The sequence below is a fragment of the Protopterus annectens genome, chromosome 3.part0 (assembly GCF_019279795.1).
Source record: "Protopterus annectens isolate FY-2018-M chromosome 3.part0, PAN1.0, whole genome shotgun sequence".
Lineage (NCBI taxonomy): Eukaryota > Metazoa > Chordata > Ceratodontiformes > Protopteridae > Protopterus > Protopterus annectens.
In genome coordinates this window covers 102,486,817-102,507,596 of record NC_056731.1, presented here as the reverse complement: position 1 = coordinate 102,507,596, position 20,780 = coordinate 102,486,817, and the positions used below count along the sequence as shown (strand labels likewise).

The 20,780-nt window shown below is 39.9% G+C and overlaps 1 protein-coding gene across 3 annotated transcripts in view; it reads left to right on the top strand.

Annotated features, from left to right (window-relative positions):
* RAPGEF5 (Rap guanine nucleotide exchange factor 5) overlaps positions 1 to 20,780 on the top strand; it is a 1,983,710-nt gene that overhangs the window by 226,894 nt on the left and 1,736,036 nt on the right. For all 3 annotated transcript variants that reach the window (XM_044064607.1, XM_044064608.1, XM_044064609.1), the window contains exon 2: positions 16,516 to 16,566. In XM_044064607.1, coding sequence (XP_043920542.1) covers positions 16,516 to 16,566 — 51 coding nt within the window. The remainder of the gene's footprint in view (positions 1 to 16,515; positions 16,567 to 20,780) is intronic.

Genomic DNA, 20,780 nt, shown 5'->3' with positions numbered 1-20,780 from the left:
ACTCATCAAGGCTTCTCTTGATGAGTGTTAGTGAGGGGCTCTGCCTAATGTAGTTAGGAATTTTGTTCCAAAGCATGGGGAGTCTCTGTGACAGGAATCTATCCCTCCAGCATGTTCTGTTTATTGTTGTGGTGAGGTTTAGCTCTCTAGAGCCTGTGGCTCGCAGTGACTTGGATTTCTTTAGGTGGAGCATGTCCATCAATTCTGAGTTGGACATGGCTTTGTAAGTCAGGCAGAGATCACCTCTGAGTAAGCGATATGCCACTGAGTACAGCCAGAGTTTTTTCAGTCGGGCTGCATAGGACATTTGTTTGAGGCCAGTAATCCTCTTGGTGAGGTGCTTTTGTGGTCTTTCAAGCTGTTGGAGGTGTCTTGTGAGGTACAATCCAAATGGGGCATTATACTCTATGATGGGTCTGATGAGTGACGAGTAGAGGGGCACTATAACCTCTCTATTTCTAGATGTGAAATAAGTAGATGGGCCACATAGAAGGATTTCCTAACTACTTTGGCAATATGATTGTCAAAGGAGAGATTACTGTCTACCTGGGTCCCCAGATCTCTTATTATCTCTTCTGTATTAAGGGGGCTGCCGCCTATGTGGTAATTCATGGGTGTTTTGTTTTTCCCAAACGGGATGACTATGCATTTTTTTGGCATTTAGCTTGAGGCCATGACTTTGACACCAGGTGTCTGTCTCAGTAAGCTCTTTTTGGAGGATGGGGAGAGTCAGTTATGGCTCCCAGTTAGCAGTCATCGGCGAACTTGGTTAACCATAGTCCTCCTGTGTTTGCCTGTACTTCTGAGAAATATATGCTGAGCAGTAGGGGTCCAGAACTGAGCCTTGCGGGACACCACTTGTGACTGGTTTAGAGTCAGACCTGGAGCCCACTATTCTTACCGTGTGAGTTCTGTCTGTAAGCCAGTTGGCAACCCATCTTGTGACGTAGGGATTTATGTTCAGGCTGGTGAGTTTTTCTATAATACCCAAGTGAAGAATGGTGTTGAACACCTTGGCGAGATCAAGGTAGGCTGTGTGAACCACCTTTCCCTCGTCTATGGCCTTGGTAACTGTCTCGAAGTCAACCAGGTTTAGTAGGCATGATCTGCCCTTAACAAAGCCGAACTGGGTCGGGTCAAGTGTTTGGAGGTTCCCAATGTCTTTGTTAATGAGTTCCATGATGATGCACTCCATAGCCTTGCAGACCAGGCTAGTCAGCCTTATGGCGCGATAGTTACCAGGGTCAGTTGTGGCTCCTCCTTTGTGGAGCGGAATAATCATTGCTGTGCACCATTCTGTGGGCACGTAGCCTGTGGAGAGGCTGAGGTTGAACAGCATGTATAGGTGGGGGGTTATTTTGTTCTGTAGTTCATGCAAGACGCAGCCTAGGACACCATCTGACCCCATTGATGCTGTGTTTTTGGCTTTTGAAAGGACTGTTTTCACCTGTGCTTCTGTGATTTCTGGGACACTACACTTTTCCAGTATTGTTGTGGGCCCTTTTGAAGGTGAGAAGGAGGTGAAGTTTGCACCGAATATATCTGCCAGTATGTTGGCAATATCAGTAGGTTCAGTATATTTTGTGCTGTTTTGCACTATCTCAGAGCATATCTGCGAGTTGCCACTTAGATTTTTGACATGGCTAAAGAAGGCTTTGTAGTTATCTTTAGAGTCCTTGGCTATTTTTCTTTCAAAGTTAGCCTTGGATGATTTTATGAGGGACCTTAGTTTCTTACTGATACTGATCAGGTATGTCTTTCCTTCTTGGGATTGTTCTTTTTCTGAACTAGTTTCCTCCTTTTGTTGTATAACCTGTTTATGGCAGGGGTCTACTAGACTGGTTTCCTTCTCTTAGGGGAGTGAGTCTTGGTTTTGCTAGGGATGGCATGATCCATGCATCCTTGTAGGTGCTCATAGAGTGCAATTGTAAAGGATTCTGCATCTTGGGCAGTGTTATCCTTTAGATTGGGGGCTGTGAAACTTACCACCTCTGACTTTAGTAAGGTGAAGTTTGCTTTAGAAAAGTTTTTCACTGTGGTTTCCTTGGTTGGGGATGGTGGTGGGGTGTGGACATCCAGGGTGATTAGTTTATGGTCTGATCTAGCCAGTGATGGGTTGACCTCCGGTACGGAGCACCTGCCGCCCATGTTGGTGATGACCACGTCCAATATGTTGTGGCCTCTGGTAGAGGAGTTTACCAGCTGATCCAGGGCATTTGAGTTGATAAATTCCAGGAAGCGCTGAGCCTGGGAGTTTGTACTAAAGTAATTTTCCCAGTTAATGGTAGGGTAATTGAAATCTCCCAAGATCAGGGTGTTCGGTAGGACCTTCATGTTTTCCAGTGCCTCCAGAAAGGCGGAGTGGTGGTCCTGGGTCATGAAGGGTGATCTGTAGCAGGTCACAATTTGCATTTCAAATTTGCCTGATGTTAGTTGCACATGGATGATCTCAGAGGTATCATGCCGCACCACTAACCTGGAGGTGTGGGTATCCTTGATGAATATGGATACACCCCCTCCTTTTGTGTTTCGGTCCTTGTTCTGTGACCAAATGTGTGGTATGAGTTGTAGCCCAGTAGTGCTGGAGTGCTCTCTGGAGCCTTGAACCAGGTTTCAGTTACTGCACAGATGTTGACATTCTCCATACTTAGGAGTGCTTCGAGCGCATGCATTTTGAGATTTTAACTCCTGGCATTGAGTGGCACAACCCTCAGTTTTTTACTTGTGCTGTTTACGGAGGCGGGTTTGAATTTTGAGCCTTGACTAAAAAAGGCACTATGGGGGCAGCAAGAGCCTTGACCAGTATTCGAAAGTCAAGCGGTGCAGGTGCAAGCTGTCTCTTGCGAAGCAACGCGACTTGTCGAGCATGTCATCCCAGGCTGACAGACACTGGATCCCCTTTGAATGACAACAGAAGCTTAGCCAATTTTTGAAATTGATCACTTTTTCTTTATACTGAGGTATCATTCTTGGTGAGGTCAGGATGCTACTCAGGGTCAGGGTCATACCCGTCTGGGCTACTTGATCAGAGATCTCTTCCATGTCTCTTTTCATGTAGTCTAGGGAAATACGGCTCAGGTTGTTCACACCAACATGAACAATGACAGAGTCATATTTGTACTTGTTCTGGAGTGACCTGAGTGCTTGTGTTATGTGGTGGATTCTGGCTCCTGACAGGCAGCTAACATTAACCTTCTCCTTGTCCAGCCTAGTGAGTGGGGCGTCAATGTGCCTGACTTTTGAGTCACCTATGTTAGGTATGTTATTTAGCCTTAAGGGCTGTGATTGTGCGGCACATTGATTTTTGCGTTTTATGTGTTGTCTGGTTTGTGACGGGAGGTGCAGGTTTTTTGGGTGTCTGCTTTGGAGGTCTGTGATGCTTTTACGGGTTTTTATTTAGAGCCTCTGAGTAAGATTTTGTGTATTTATGTGTATCTTTTGCCAGTGCTGGTTTAGTAGGTCTATGTGAGGCTAGAGGTGTGGTGCAAGTGTTAACCTTCTCCTCGTGACGGTCTGTTCCAGTCTTGTGTGGAGATACCTTTGCCTCCAGTTTGGCTGTATAATTGCATCTCTCACAAATGTTACTGTTTTATGGTAGGAGGAGAGGGCTGTCTGTGTACGAGACAGTTGTAACATTGCCTCAGCATACCCAGATTCACCAGCTGGACTGGAGAGTACACCTGAAGTTGCCCTTTGGTCATGCCTGAATAGTAGGGTGAGCTGCTTAGTCACTTGGTTGGTGAGGGGTGTATAAAGAGCCTTGCCCTGCTGGGCAGTCAAGTGTCGGGGTATATTAGTGCTTGATATTAGGTCTGAGCAAGTGCTGGACTGTAGGATGCTTTTTGAGTGCTTAGGTTGAGAGTTAGACTAGTTTCAAGTGAAAAACTGAAGGAGACTTAGTGGAGCCAGGAATAATTTTAACCCTAGCTAACCGGTGCTGCCCGGCACACAAAACCATGCAACGCGTTTTTTAAACTACTAACTTCTGGGCTGGCACCACTCCTCCAGGGGCAGATGGCTGCTCAAAGTTCCCCTCTCTCACAGGTGAACAGAGAAACTTCCCTCTATCCAAGTAAGGTATGGGCAACTCAGAAACTTGTAACACAGCCCTGAATTCAGCACTAGCCTGAAAACTGGACTATACTAGCTTAGAAAGGCAGGAAACAAGAAATGTATTTATTTATTTTTTTTGAAAAGATAAGGCAAAAACAGTAAAAAGTACACTTTTAAAACGGCTTTAAACGACTACAAGTGATCAGAAAAGGCTATCGCACTTTAGTGTGTAGCCTACAACAGTTAAACAATTTATTTAAACAAACTTTTTAAAAGTGCAGGCAGTCAGATAAGTACAATATGTGAAAAAAAACAAGCTTTTAAATCACTAAGTGCTGGAAAATCAGCGTTTAGGCGGAAAACGGTTAAGTACAGCAAGAAAATACAGAAAACTGATACTCAATCACTCCAAAGTCTCTCTTTTAAGCTAGAAGGCTTATATCAGTTTAAGGCTTTCTAGTGCTTTCCAGTAGGTTAGTTTACAGAAAGATGGGAAACAAGCACAGATGTGGTCTTTTAAACCAGAAAGTTGAAAGAGATGGACAACTTCCCGAATGGTCAATAAACTACAATTCCTGGGCCAAGAAACACTCCTCTTGTGGTAGACAGGCTACCTAGTACTTACCACTCCCACTGTTAAGCTAGAAGGTTTCCCTCCAACACAGAAAGGCTACACTCCAACAGAAGGGCTTGGGGGGCTCAGAAGCTTACAAACAGTCCTGGATACAGCAAATATGTACCTGGACTAGACTAGTTACGAGAAAGGTGGGGATCAAGCACAAACATTGGCTTTAAAACCAGAAAGTTGAGAGAGATGGAAAAAAACTGCCCAAACGGCCCAAAATCTACAATTTCTGGGCCAGAACCACTCCTCTTGTGGTAGATAGGCTACCTAGTGCTTACCACTCCCACTGATAAGCTAGAAGGCTTCCCTCCAACACAGAAAGGCTTGTGGGGCTCAGAAGCTTACATACAGTCCTGGATACAGCAACTCTGTATCTGGACTAGGCTAGTAACAAGAAAGGTGGGAAAGAAGCGCAAGTGCGGCTTTTAAACCAGAAAGTTGAAAGAGATGGGAAAAAACTGCCCAAACAGCCAGTAGCTACAATTTCTGGGCCAGAACCACTCCTCTTGTGGTAGATAGGCTACCTAGTGCTTACCACTCCCACTGATAAGCTAGAAGGTTTCCTTCCAACACAGAAAGGGGGGCTCAGAAGCTTACAAAGAGTCCTGGATACAGCAGTTCTGTAACTGGATTAGACTAGTTACAGAAAAGGTGGGGAACAAGCGCAAACGCGGGCTTTTAAGCCAGTAAGTTGAAAAAGATGGAAAACTGCCTAAACGGCTAATAAACTACAGTTTATGGGCCAAAACCCACTCTTCTCATGGTAGATAGGCTACCTGATGCTTACCACTCCCACTGATAAGCTAGAAGGCTTCCCTCCAACACAGAAAGGTTTAGGGGGGCTCAGAAGCTTACAAGAGTCCTGGATACAACAAATCTGTACCTGGACTAGACTAGTAACAGGAAAGGCAGGAAACAAGCACAAACACAGGCTTTTGAATCAGAAGGTTGAAAGAGATGGAAGAGCTTCCCAAACGGCCAATAAACTATAATTTATGGGCCAGAAACCTCTTCTGTGGTAGATAGGCTACCTAGTGCTTACCACTCCCATTGATAAGCTTGAAGGCTTCCCTCCAATACAGAAAGGCTTGGGAGGCTCAGGAGCTTACAAACAGACCTGGATACAGCAAGTTTATATCTGGACTAGATAAGTTACAGGAAGGGCAGGAAATAAGCTAGGATTTTTTTTTTAAACAGAAAAGCAGCTAAAACAGCAGTAAATACAATTCAAATGCAGTGCAAGCTAGCACACGTATATCAATATTACGGCAAATACAGTTTAATTAAATGCAATTAAATTAACAAATGACTAAAAAACAAGTGCAGAAGGCATTAAATTAGAAGGCTACTAAAAAGCAGTAATAAGTGTAGAGTAAGAACAACTAAACAGACAATAGCCCGCAGAACAGCAACTAAGACAGTTATAGTAAGAGCAGCTGAATATATATATATATATATATATATATATATATATATATATATATATATATATATATATATATATATATTTTTTTTTTGAGGGAGGGAACACAGCAGGATTAAGAGGCTACAGGGATTGTCCTTCTCAAATGCTCTCTTTGTACACAGTAGGAGTGCCTATCATCTCACTGCACTCAGTTGACTGGGCAAATGAGATAGGCCCAGAAGGAGTATCCAAATACAAACTTACAAGAGGGGCAGGCAGTTTCAAAGCCACCAAGATGTGCCACCAACACAAGAACAGGCAGGGTGGGTGGGAAAACCAGTGGAGACACAAGAGACAAACAGAAACAATACAGCATGACTATAAATAATAGGCAAGTATATAAAGTGACAAAATATGTACTTATCAGTTAGACTTGCTGTACAGAGCTGGAATCTATTTCAATCAGCTTTCCAAAAGTTCACCAAAAAGCAATCTGTATTGGAACTGCAATGAAATACACCTCAGGCGATGACCAACAGCTAGGATGTGGCCTGGCTCGACAACCCCTCCCTGAAACTTGCCTGAGCTACCCTGAGAAAAAAACACAGTGGATAGACAAGAGACAGAAGCAGAAACAATACAGCATCACTATAAATAATAGGCAAGTGTATAAAGTGGCAAAATATGTACTTATCAGTTTGAAATAGATTCCAGCTCTGTACAGCAAGTCTATCAGCGTTCCAACAGTTCAGCAAAAAGCAATCTGTATTGGAATTACAATGAAATACACCTCAGGCGATGACTATCAGCTTTTCTGCACTGAGGTGTGGTCTCGGAGTTTGTGTATTTAAGTAGGGGGGTTGTGGGGGGCGCAGGGGGGGCTTAACCCCCTGCCTACACTGTTAGTGTTTTTTTCTGTTTTTTTTTTTTTTTTTTTTTTATGTTCGAACATGAACATTTGGTCTCAACCATGTAATGTTTGACATTTTGGATGTCTGAACATTTAACATAGACCCATAGATATATGTGTAGATATAGATATATATGTAGCTAGATTTTATATATATATATATATATATATATATATATATATATATATATATAGATACCTTTAACACTTTCTTCACTGTGACCATTCAATCTCTTGCCAGTCCACTAACTCCTGACAGCTCATCTCTGACCACCTCTTCTGCTAGCTTACCTCCCTGATTTCACCTTAAACCTGGCCCTTCATCCCTTGTCTGTACCCTTGTTCAGAAACTCAAACCAACCACCCCTGCAGCTGATCTACTACCTGCAGAATATCTGCAAAAAGCTGCAAAAGCGATAGCCTACCCCATCTCCATCCTGATTAACAGAACTATCACTGAGGGGAAGCAAGTATCCCATCTATCTGGAAGATCTCATATATTATCCCCCTGCGTAAAGGTGGTAACTCCAATGAATTATCAAACTATAGACCTATTGCTGCAATATTATCTCCTCTGGCAAAAATCATGGAGAAATGCATTCATAGACAACTGTTAAACCACCTAATAGATAACTTATTAGCTAACTGCCAACATGGCTTTAGGTCATTTCATAGCACCACCACTGCCCTCTTATCCTTCTCTGACTGTATTAACAAAAATTGCAATACTAACCCTCTATCCTCAGCACTCTTTATTGATCTCTCTAAAGCCTTCGATATGGTTAATCACCAATTTCTCATAAACATACTTAAAATCCTATCACTAGATGTGCTGGCTGTACAATGGTTTCAGTCCTACTTAAACAATAGGCAGCAGGCTGTACTGTGGGAGAACAACATATCTACCCACCTCCCCATTGCCCTTGGTGTCCCCCAAGGCTCTGTATTAGGACCTCTCCTATTCTTTATTTTTATCAATGACCTACATTCTGTAATACCTCAAGCTACCTGTATACAATACGCAGACGATTACACATTAATATGCTCAGCCACCTCTCCATCAGACCTTCAGACCCTCACCCAAAATGTATTTAATACAGTCGAGAAATGACTTCTACACCATTGCCTCATCTTGAACTCCCCCCAAAAAAACCTCCTACTGTTCACTCCCACCTGTAGAGCCTCCCCAATTAACTTTATTGTTACATCATACAACGATACTATCACAATGATACTATCATATCTGCTGATTCCACTGCAAAACTACTTGGGGTACTAATTGTTAACAACCTTAACTTAGATACTCAAATTAACAGTACTAATAAAAACAGTCAACAAATAACTAGGCTTCCTCTATAGAATCAAACCCTTTCTGACCCCATTAGCAAGGGCTACTATTGCCTGCACCCACTTAATCCCTACTCTCTTCTATGCCTCCCGTATATATACTAACCTGTCTAAAAACAACCTGAACAAGCTGGCCATCTCCTACAATAATATTGCTAGATTTGCAATGGGATCCATGTTCAGAACCCATCACTGTATTAATTTGGAACAACTAGGATGGCTAGAGCTGCCAAATTTACTACTTTTAACCAATTAACAGTTGCCCACAAGATCCCGTATCAGCCTACTAATATGCCAATTCATACCAACCTTATCACCCCCTACAATAACCTTAAGACCCTATGCTCATCTAATAAAATACTAGTACAAATAGGTAAAACCAACAATATGGTTGGTGACTCTGTTCTCTAATACTGTGGGCAAAACCTGGAACTCACTCCCCATTGACCTGACCTCCCTTTCCTCAACAACACTGTTTAAAAACAAACTGAAACTGTACCTTAAATCACATTGGTTATGTCCTTGTGCAAACCCTGACTAATTACCACATTTATCGCAAGACACCTATCACTTCACCTGTATATACTAGTTGCTTTCTATTAATCATAAAGAAAATGTGCTTTTATATATTAATCGAATGTCATTAGCAATATTTTCTTATAATTATCCATATGTGATATGTACTATGATTCTGTTAGCAGAAATGTAATGAAGTGTAATGAATTGCTTAAATATGTAATGTACTTGCATCTGTAAAAACTGTTGTGTAAGGAATTGCTTAAATATGTAATGTACCTGCATCTGTAAAAACTGTCATTTAATATAAATTGTACTGTGTTTTCGAGGAGATTTTCTCCCTGGGCCTCTGCTGAAAATGGATATATCTCCAGCTGGACTAGCCCAGTCAACAAATGTAAAATAAATAAATATATATATATATATATATATATATATATATATATAAAAATATATATATAGATATATATATATATATATATATATATATATATATATATGACTCTGGATATGGCTTTCAGTAATTCTTTTCATAGGTTGGTACTAGGCTATCAGCCCTAGGGCCTATACAAGCCTAGCCATAACAATTCTCTGACTATTTCTTCCCACACTATTTACTTCCCTGGACCCCTGTCTAGCAGGGCGACTGTTGTGATCCCCAAGGTGAATTTCCTTTCTCCCATCCAGTTGTCAAGGTTCCTTTTGAAGAGGGCCAAAGAGGCACTCTGCTTGACATGTATGGGCAATCTATTCCAGAGTCTAGTGAGTCTCTGGGTCAGGAACCTATCCCTCCAGCATGTTATGTTTATTGTGATGACAAGGTTTAGATCACTGGAGCGTGTGGCTCTGAGGGATTGGGATTTCTTTAAGTGTAGCATGTCCAACAGCTCTTGGTTTGACATGGCCTTGTATGTTAAGCAGAGATCGCCTCCGAGTAGACGATATGCGACAAGAGTATAGCTGGAGTTTTTTAAGGCGGTCAGAGTAGGGCATTGGCTTTAGGCCTGTGATTCTTTTAGTGAGGTATTTCTGCGGCCTTTCCAGTTGTTGCAGATGTCTTGAGAGGTACATACCAAATGGGGCGTTGTATTCTATAATGGGTCTAATGAGGGATGAGTACAGTGGGACAATGACCTCCTTTTTTCTGGATGAAAAGCCCTTAGCGATGAGGTGTGCCACATAGAAGGATTTCCTGACTGTTGTGGCAATGTGGTTATCGAAGTTGAGACCACTGTCCACTTGTGTCCCTAAGTCTCTCATCACACTTTTGGTGTTTAGTGTACTGCCACCTATATGGTAATTCACGGGTGCATGTTTTTTCCCAAAGGGGATAACTATACATTTCTTGGCATTGAGCTTGAGCCCATGGCTCTGGCACCAAGCATCTGTTTCTGTAAGGCCCTTTTGTAGAGTGTCCACATCATTTGGGGATTCAATAATGGCTCCCAGTTTGCAGTCATCTGCGGACTTTGTTAGCCAGAGTCCCTTAGTGTTGGCTTGTACTTCAGAGAAGTAGATGCCAAACAAGAGTAGTCCCAGGACTGAACCCTGAGGTACTCCACTTGTCTGGAGCTGGATTTGGAGTCAGCTACTTTTACAGTGTGCGTTCTGTCAGTAAGCCAGTTAGCAACCCATTGGGTGACATAGGGATTAATGCCCAGCTTAGTAAGTTTATCTATGATTCTAGAGTGGGGGGATGGTGTCAAAGGCCTTGGCAAGGTCTAGATAGGCTGTATGGACCACGTTACCCTTGTCCATGGCTCTGGAGACTGATTCGAAGAAGTCAATCAGGTACAGGAGACAAGATCGACCCTTCACGAACCCAAACTGGGTGGGGGCCAGTGTTTCAAGGTTGCCAATGTCTTTGTTTATAAGTTCCATGATAATATGCTCCATGGCCTTGCAGATAAGGCTCGTCAGGCTGATGGGATGGTAGTTTCCGGGATCCAAGGTTGGATCCCCCCTTGTGGAGTGGGATAACTGTAGCTCTGCACTACTCAGTGGGCACAAAACCCTTTCTGTGCTAATATAGCAGCAAACAAGATGTGAGGTAATTGGCAGGGTGCATTTTGGGTAAGGGAGAAGCTTCAGAGATCTGGTGGCTTCGAGCTTTAGTATCAGCCGTGTCTGATCCAAACCCATTCATTGAGAATGAATGAAGATCAACAACACAGATGGAATGTTATGGTGAGTACACAAATTTTTTTATTCCAAAGTCAAACACAGCTCCGTGGTGCAGACTGTTCTTATGCAAGCAAATGTACCAAATTAATTAACTTTCTGTAATAACAGCCAAAAGGAAAATCATACAAAATCATTTTTCTTTCAAAGTCTCATAATCCCGTTAAGAAAGAGATACAGTCCCTCACAAAAGTCCAGTAATTCCAGATATAGATGCTTCCAGGTATTTCACTTTTTTCCCTGAATTTCTCTTGTAGGTAGTTCTCCAGGGTTCCTCTTATAATCCACAGTGATTCTCTTTACTGCAGTTCACTACATAGAACCGATGATGTTCATTGTATTGATCACTTTAATATATATATATATATATATATATATATATATATATATATATATATATATATAGAGCTTATTTTGTCAGAAATAAGCATGGATAATAAACTAATAAATCATTTGCATATATCTAAGGTAATTTTGAAATGCGTCACAAAAAATACTGTGACATTTATAAGCGACTAGCATGGTAACCTCATATGAACCTAGGAGGTCAATACATTTCCATGGTATAAGGAAACATGCAGAGGTAGAACGATGTATGAGTGTGATTATGGGTCATATCTGATCTACTCTGGAACACAGTATAGCAGTTAGATGCACTGCAGTAACTGATGTGATATTTGTACAGACTAGGACTGGAAAGTACCTGCCAAGGGATGGGGATGCCAGTGTAATAGACTTGTGCACTAAATCTATTTTTATTTGTAATTGAAAAATAAATTGTTCCTGCAAGATTACTTTGATATTTAAATTAAATTCACAATGACTTGACTGTAAGTTAATACATTTATTTTAGGTAATGTGTGCGTAATTTTCTCAATCCTTGTCATTCTGGAGTTGGCAACAGTCTACTCCTAAGTAAAACTATTCCTGCATAGTGAGTCAGCTGGTTGCACATCTGTGTAGTCTGTGTTCAGACATCTCAGCTGACTGTCTTGATGTATCATTTAACCAACAGGTAGTACGTTGGAATTGTGTTCTGCTTGCTTCAGGGTCTAAAAATAAAATTCCATAGAGACTGGAATGCAGCTTCATTGCTGATATGTAGAATAAAATGAGCTGATCCTTGCTGCTAACTGTTTAGTCACCTTGTATAACTGCATATATTCTTTTGACCAGGTAATGGCTGAGCAGGATTAGTCTTTACTTGTAGATGACATATCATATCCCAACCTGCAGATGTTGAAAATATGTGCAATTTCAAAAGTTTTTGAAACATAGGTACATCAAAACAAAGGTCAGAATACCTTATTGTTATAAAATGGTCACAGAGAATAACAGATGACTGCTTCGGTTTCCAGTAGGATTGTGGGATACTGCCCAAGAACACAAGTTTAAAATACTGAGAGTGAAATAAATTATGCAGAATTAAAAACACATTATTGTATATTTATTGTGAGATGACAGTGTTGCAGAAAAATCCTCTGTTTTTATTCAGAATGTTTACATCTAGTAAAAGTATATACAAGAATAGTTATTTATTTGACATTTGTTTACCAGGATTGTCCGACTGGACACCAGATGTCCTTTTTCAGCTGAGTCCTCGGGAGAAAAGCTCAGCATGTTGAGTATTTTAATAACAATTGTTAAAGTGTGGCAATGCTAACAATAGTTATAGAATTAACAGTAGTTTAGAGAGTTTGAGCAGTTGTTATCAGAAAATTCAAAGTAAAAATAGGAAGGTTTAACACTGCTTAATAGTAGCTTTAAGAATTAACAATAGTTTGACAAGTTGATAGCAGGAAATTGTTCTCAAAAACAAAGCAGTTAAGCATAGGAATAGTATATATAAAATCAGCTTAATAGAGATGAGTTAAATGCTTTCATCCACAATCATCAGAACTGATGAGGTCATGACCATTGTGGTTAAAAGTATTTAACTGTGGACAATAAGAGTATTTTTTTTTAACTTGCTTGGCTTATTTCATGTGGAAGTTGAAGCACCTGCCTATGGTTGGTTCTGTGTTGCAGTTATACTTAGCAAAACCAAACTCAGACCATCACACTGACAAGGAACAAAAATGGCTTCTTTATCTAATTACTTTCAGAAAATAAGATCTTTTATCAGTAATGTGCATAACTCCACATCCCTCCTCCTTTTCGAAGGTAACCCAGAAGAGTCGCACAGTTGACAAATGGAAGTAGAAGAAATCAACTCCTGTTCTTTTGACTACAGGAAATTAATTGACAGATCAGAGCCTTAATCCAATCTAACTGCAGGAACCCAACTACCATAAGAATACATGCATTTTCAAAAAAATTTATTAGCGACTAGACTAGAAATAAAAGTGGACACTACAAAGGTCTCGTGATGTTTCTTTTTTGCCATTCTATCTCAACTAGTATAATGAAATACACATTTAGTTGTATTATGTTTGTCTCACTTTTGTAGATTAACTTGACCAGCAGATGTTGAATTCCTGCTGTACCTGTCTCTCTGTCACACATCTGCTTTCATCAGGACTACCTCATGTGATAGTGAGATATTCTTTATTGTAGTGTAGACTGGCCTTTCTTCTAAGTCTTAAAACTGGAGATTGGCTATTGCACAGATAGTCTTTATCCTCTTTCACTTTGCTGGTGAGTAAAGAATTTAATGTTTTGTCATTTTACTGTCTTCTTCTTTGTTTAACTTAGCAGACCGTGCTAAATGTTTGCTTTGATTCACTGTTTGAACGTGGCAAAGGAAGGAGTAGCTTGTATTAAAGATGGGCAGGTCGTGCACTACAGGACTTTGAAGGATTGTTGCCCAGTATTTCAGGAAATTGGTTACCAGTTTGTGTCTTACTGCTCCGACTTTTCATACTCTTAGATCTGGTACATGGCAAATTCATTCATCATTTTGACCCTCCCCTTGATATGCAGAACTCAAGACGAGTTCCATGGCTCACCACAACTGTGGAAGTAAACTGCAGTTTCATAGAAAATTCCAGCAAACTGCCAGTTTTTTACACTGTCGAGTCAGTGACAGGCAAATTCATTTTACTCTGTGATCCAATTAAATGCAGTGGTAAGAGTTTGAAAGATTGGAACCCACATTATCGAGTCCCATAATGTGGACACAATTGCTGAAAATCTGAAGTTATATATGCCAAGTCTTTACAATTTTCAGAATATTCCTCTTTCTTTGAGCTATTGACATCTTTTTTTTTTTTTATTTACCCACATCTTTTCTGCATCCCCCCATGCTCATTGATTATGTCAAAGGGAAATTCCCCTTTTTGGACCACTCCTCCCTTTAGCAAACATATCAACAAGTGCCCTCCCATCCTGGATGGGCATGCCCATCCTTTCCCTGCTGCTCTGTCACTCGCCTGAGCTGCCAGCCTGGGTCAGCTGGGCCATAGTCAGGTCTTTAGTCTATGACACCGGAGCAGCTCAGAATTAGTATATATAAATTTGTGCAAAAAAGAAGTTTGTAGTAAAAGAGCAGTGATCAGTATTCAGTCTTTTCCTGCTTTTTAGGTCTTTTTGTTTTTTTTTTTTTTTAAGGATGTCAGGACTTGGCAATTTGAGTCCCAACATTTCAGTCAAGAGGCAATTCAGTAATGCTACTTCTGACAAACTGCTTCCACATCCACTTAATACTTTAGATCGAAGACATCTTGTGCACTGCAAGCAGGCTTCAATGGCTTCACAGCTCATCTTCCTGACCATTTTTGAATCAGTAGTATTTATGTATTTCACTAGATGATCCATGGTAGAAAAGTGAAGTATGTGTTGTGGAAATTGTGTGACATATGCCACCTCAGCTTCAAACATTTTCGGACTTGGACTTGATTCTTCAGTTTCCCTTAGCATTACTATATTACAGTAGCAAAGAACACAATGTGGTACAGCAGGTATGCGTAGCTATTTATGTTGTTAGTGGGCCTTCAATGTGTCAGGGTGAATGGTAATTAATGAAGAGCATTTGCAATGCTTTACTTTATCTGTTGACACTTGATCATCTAATTAAGTCCTGACTTCTAATGATTGAATAGTGTTCTTGAGCCTAAAGTTTACCTGCCACTTGCCCTATAAATAAGCAGTATTACATGTCTAACACAGCTTTTGCTCTCATGTAAGTCCTTTGAAAGGATGGCAAAGGGGATTTGGTAGCAAATCAAATTGCGAGGACAAAGCAGATTAATTTGGGGGAATGAGGGAGTAGAGGGATGAGGGAGTAGAACTGCTTGACTTTGCAACTCTAATTTCTACCCCTTCATACTTAACTTTAAGTGAGGGAAAGGCACAACTGCCAACATTTCTGACTTACAACACATCCTTTTCATGCTGCTTCAAAATTTTGTAGCGTTTACATTTCACTAAGAAAGCTCCGACTCACAAGCTCTAACACGGAGGTAAAGAGTGTGACTGCAACATTGGTGAAGTGGTCATAGTGATTCTGGGAATCACAGAGCAATGCAAGGCATGCATTCAGTAAAAACTAAACTGTCTTTCGGCTTTTCCTGGTTAGGGGTCGCCACAGCGGAACTCCGGTCTGCTAATGATTGGCAGTGAATTTTACGGTGTCGAGTTGCCACCCCGGCACCCAGCCTTCAAAGAAGGAACACCCACACATGATCGCACCTACTTGCATGTCTTTAAATTCACTCGTCCGTGGGGAGGACACGCAGACTCTGCACAGAAGGCAGTCCAGCCGGGAATCGAACCGGTGAACCTCTTGTTTTGAGGCGACAACCCTAACTGCTGCACCACCATGGCCATAAGGCATGCATTCAGTATAGACCGTTGATTTATGTATTGACTGATTTTCATATGCTTTATCACTGCATGTAATTTGATATGCAGTACTTGGGCGACTACACCTTCACCAAATATCTGTGAGAAAATGCTGTTGTAAATTTCTCATATGCACTGCAGTGTTGAAATATAATTCTGGACATATCTTAATGCTGCTTGTACAGCAGATTGTGTAATGGTTTCATGGTGAGACTTTTACAGTGTAATAACAAAGATATTATAAACACCATGACTTATGGTCTCTTTGTTTATCCACTTTGTTTAGTCAGTATGTGGTAGCCCACAAACCTATGATGGTGTGTCATTGTTACTAGAAAGCTTCTAAACAGTAAGTAATCATCTTGGCAGTTTAATAAAATCCTAGATGCTACCTCAAAGTCTAAGTTTATATTGTTGGAGGTTAAGAATACATTTTCTTTCACCATTAAACAGCAGGTGCTTGACTGCAGAATAAAAGAAAGAGTGAATGAACAATTGTTTTTTTTTATGTATCATTGCTTTCCAAAATGCTACCTCTGATTTTGTGTTTGAAGTGTGCTGTTGCCCAATGTGTTTTTTAGTGCATTTTCCCGTAACGCAGTACTTGCTGTTTCTTTGATTCCAGTATTGAGAGAGTATTGTATTACTTTATCTAGTTTACATTTTCTAATTGATGTTCATATTCATTGTTGACAGGCCTTATCAGAAGCATTATCTGATCCAGTCCTTGGAAATTCTCCCAGAAAGGTGAGAAATGTAAAAATGTGAAATATGAGGTTCCAAAATAGCTGTGATGTGAGAGAGAGATGTATATTTGTAGTGTACACATATTCCATTAACCATGTCATGTTGATGAAACACTTGATTCCATGATTTTGTTTATTTTATTGACATTAACATTTTAGAAGTAAGCATTATACAACTTTGAAAAAAAGGAAAATTCCAAAATATTTTTTATGACCTTTGCATTTCTTGTATCGGTAGTCCCAGCAGATCCAGCCACCCCCCCCCCCCCCCCTCGAAAAGCTAATTGTCTGCAGTCTTTCGGAAAAGCTCTTAAATGTGTCATAATTGGTATGTCAGTAGAAACATTTGTGATCATTTACTGCCATATGACGTTTCAATTGTTTTGAAATGTTTCAATTGATTAAGCATATGTTTAAACATGTAAAAATTTATATTCCTTCAGAGTATGTCTGAAAGTTATAATTGGCATTAGCTATTTGGAGTTCTACTTTGCTTTCTCTTTAAAGTTTTGAAACCTACTTGATAAACCCAGTTTTACTACAAAAAAAAAGAAAAAAAGAAAAATTGAACTTTATTTATTGGGAAGAGTGCCTAACGTTGACCAAAATCCAGGAAGCAAACAGATACCATGTCTTAGAAAATCGGTATGTGCTGAACTCATTTATGCATAACATTTAGTGTTCTCAGCCAGAAATGAAGCTTGACACATTTGTTTATATCATTTTTCATTTTTTGCTTACCCATGATCAAAGAACTGACAGACTGGTTAATTATATAGATGCTTTGACTCAGCTTTGTTTACTTGTCCCGACTTGCAGGAGCTTCTGTTATACTCCACGTAAGACAATTTATTTCTAAACCATAGCACTCTTTTTAAAGCAATATGCCTTTTCCTTGAATTTTTTTTTTTGTTTGCTATTTTTTTAAACCAAGTACAAATCATACCTCTCAACCCCCAGAGCATTAAAAATTATAGCACTGGCCTTTAAAATCCTAGCAAAGGTTAAGAAAGAGGAGCACATTTCTTATTTTTCCTCACCCACAACAGTATGTCTTTGTGTAGTAGAATTTATGTAATTAGTGCTAAAAAGTATTTTATAAGCTTAGTATATTTATTTAATAAGCTATGTACCTATAAAGAATTCTGACTTTATGAGGAGCATCAGTACATTTTTAGGGGAACAAGGCTTACTTTGAGGGGCAGAAGCATAGCAGTTGTGTGTATGTTATTGTCTAAGAGGTTATACATTCCCTTCTCTGGAACAGACTTCCCATTCATGTGAAGTAGAGCGCTTTTCTAAATCTTTTCAAGTGCAATTTGGACCAGTGCATGGGAAATAGTAAATTCACCCCTGGCTTGTCACCTGGGTCCCTTATGGATAATGGCAGCTTGTAGATGTCCTAAGGCACAGGCATATACCAAAGCCCTTCTAGCCCATGGGCACTGGTAAAATTGGGACATGAATGGCTAAGCTTAAAAATGATTTAGGGCTGTTAGCACAGTAATGTTCTATGACCCTATATATTTTCATTATGACATTCCTCTTTTGCATGTTTATTTTCTGTGCTAGTTTTCACTGTAGTGCTCCTCTTCTGCATGTTTATTTTGAAAGGGACTACTATAAACCAGCACGCATGTTTTATCATTTGTATTCACTGTTCATGTGTACGTTTATTTTTAACTGAGGTTTTTCTGTTCTTTGCTCTACCTGACCTCTTTGACAGCAAACAGCACCTAAAATTCCATACTTAGTCTCTTGTCATCTTTCTATTAAACTGCCCTTTGTGGTAAAAGCAGTATTTTTAAACAAGAAACATCTTTATTGAATTATCACTTATGACCTTGGCAATTGTACATTCATATAAATGAAAAGAAACTATGTTGACATATTCAATTGTAAGCATTATGCATCACATATAATTTTATGTACAGTAATTGTCAATTGAATATTACATGGCTCATTCAATTCCTTCCTTGCCTTAAATCCTATTCCTCCTTCAAAGCATTATTCTGCATGTATTACTCCCAGAATTCCCATTTTACTGCACCAATCCTTTTCTAAAGATGCCACTTCCAGTTCTTTTAGCTTTGTCAATATATTCATTACTTCTAGTGTGGTTGCTTTAGACTTGGATTTATATTTTCTAGTGATTGCTTTTTGGCAGCCATCAGAATTAGCACGGCCTTAGTATGTCTAGGCAATTCCAATATTGCGTCATAGCTCGAAAAAAAAATCATTTCTATAGTTACATCAATTTGCTCACCCAGTATTTCTGACTAAAAAGTCCATGCAGACTACCTTAAGTCTGTCAACTCATTACACTTCCAAAAATGTTCCTAATTACTTCTTTCTCCCCTATAAAATGTTCCTAATTACCTCTTTCTCCCCTATCCACACCTCCAGCATTTGAAATCTGCCATAGGAAAAATTCTTGAGTCTGCTTGGGGTTTAAAAATACCTATGCAAACATTTTCAAGCAAAGATCTTATATCTTGTAGACTTTGTTGCATGTTTGGGAGCCATCCCTATATCCTCTCATTGTTTCTTTATGAATTTCTTCTCTAATATCTCTTCCCAATCCTTTCCAACCTCCTTGCCCTACTATTAATCCCTATTTTAGCAGCAGTTTCTGTTCTAGATTCTACTAAAAAATCTACACATGCTGGTCTTTCACTTAGGATTCCTATTCCTTTCTGTTTGCCTATACTCTGATATCAATCCTTGTTAGGGAATGCAGTCTTCAGCCTGCTGTCCAAATGTATTCTTGGCCTCTTTTCATTCTGTTACCTTTCTCTCTCTAACTATTTTCTCCCAATACCTTGGTTCCTTTGCCAGTTTTCTCTAGTAAATGTCAGCCCCCTCTTGCATATTCTATATGCCCGTAATTGGAGACATCCTTATTGGCAAACTCTCCTTTCTCCATTCCTGTCTTGGCTTAGCTCTTCGAATATTTTCTGCTTCTTTATGAACATAATATTCTATATGGTCTATTGTTATTCTCCTTAAGGATCTGCATTCAAAACCCCAGTCTCTCCTTATTTCTTGAGCTCCCCTCCCACCACTTCATCATCATTCCTTTCCACTTTGAATTATAGCTTTCTGCTTGTGGTATGTATAGGAGCCTTAACAGTGTAGCTCTAAAATACCCCTTCAAATCAGGTAATTCCAAACTATCTTGTTCTATTGGAAGGATCATCTTATTCCACTTGACTCTTGCACTTTTCCCCTCTCAGATAAAATTCTTCGTCTGTCATTTACTGTCCACAGTATCTCCTTTGGTTGATAAAAATATACCTGACCTGTGTCAAACTAAAGTGATTAAAACATTTTTTACTGCTTGTATCTTGCTATCCGTTTCCATAAAACAGAGCTTCCTTTTTCTCAGTTTTTGTATTATCTTTTGTTTAGTCTCTTCCCACATATCCTTAGCTGCCGTAATAGAATCCCTTTTAGCCCATACTGCTATGCACTTCATTTGTATCATGTCCCCATGTTGTTGTTGTTTCTTTCGGCTTTTCCCAGTTAGGGGTCACCACAGCGGAACTCCGGTCCACTAATGATTGGCAGTTGATTTTTACGTGCTGAGTTGCCGGCCCTAACACACAACCTTCAACGAAGGTACGCCCATTCACGCATGTATCATGTCCCCATAAATATGGGTATTTCTGAACCAATTCATGTGTGGGCAAATAATTTACCGGTATTGCCCTTGTTTTATCTTCATTAATTTTGTGTCCTGAAAAGACATGAAACTGTCTCAGAATGTTAAACAACACTGAAATGTCCTCTTCTAGTTTTATCAGGTTCAAAATAGTGGCATCTGCAAATAAAGCCAACTATCTTGATTGCCATACCAGTTATATCCTTGAATTTCTTAGGTCCCTATTGTCTTTGCCAATGATTCTAAATATAATGAAAATAACAAAGGGGAAAGAGGACACCCCTGCCTGGTTTCTCTGTTCAAACAGAACTAATCAGAGACCCCCCCCCCCCGCACACACACACACACACACTATTGTAATTTTCACTTCTGATCCACCATATATCTTCCTAATTAAACTTATTTTATTGTGGAATGCAAATGCTTCATTGCCCTACTCATAAAATCCCAGGTTACTGTGCTGAGTACTTTCGCTGCATCAAGACCCAACAACAACAGTGGTATTTTCTTTAATTCTGCTTCCCTCTGGATCAGCATTGTTCGATTAATGT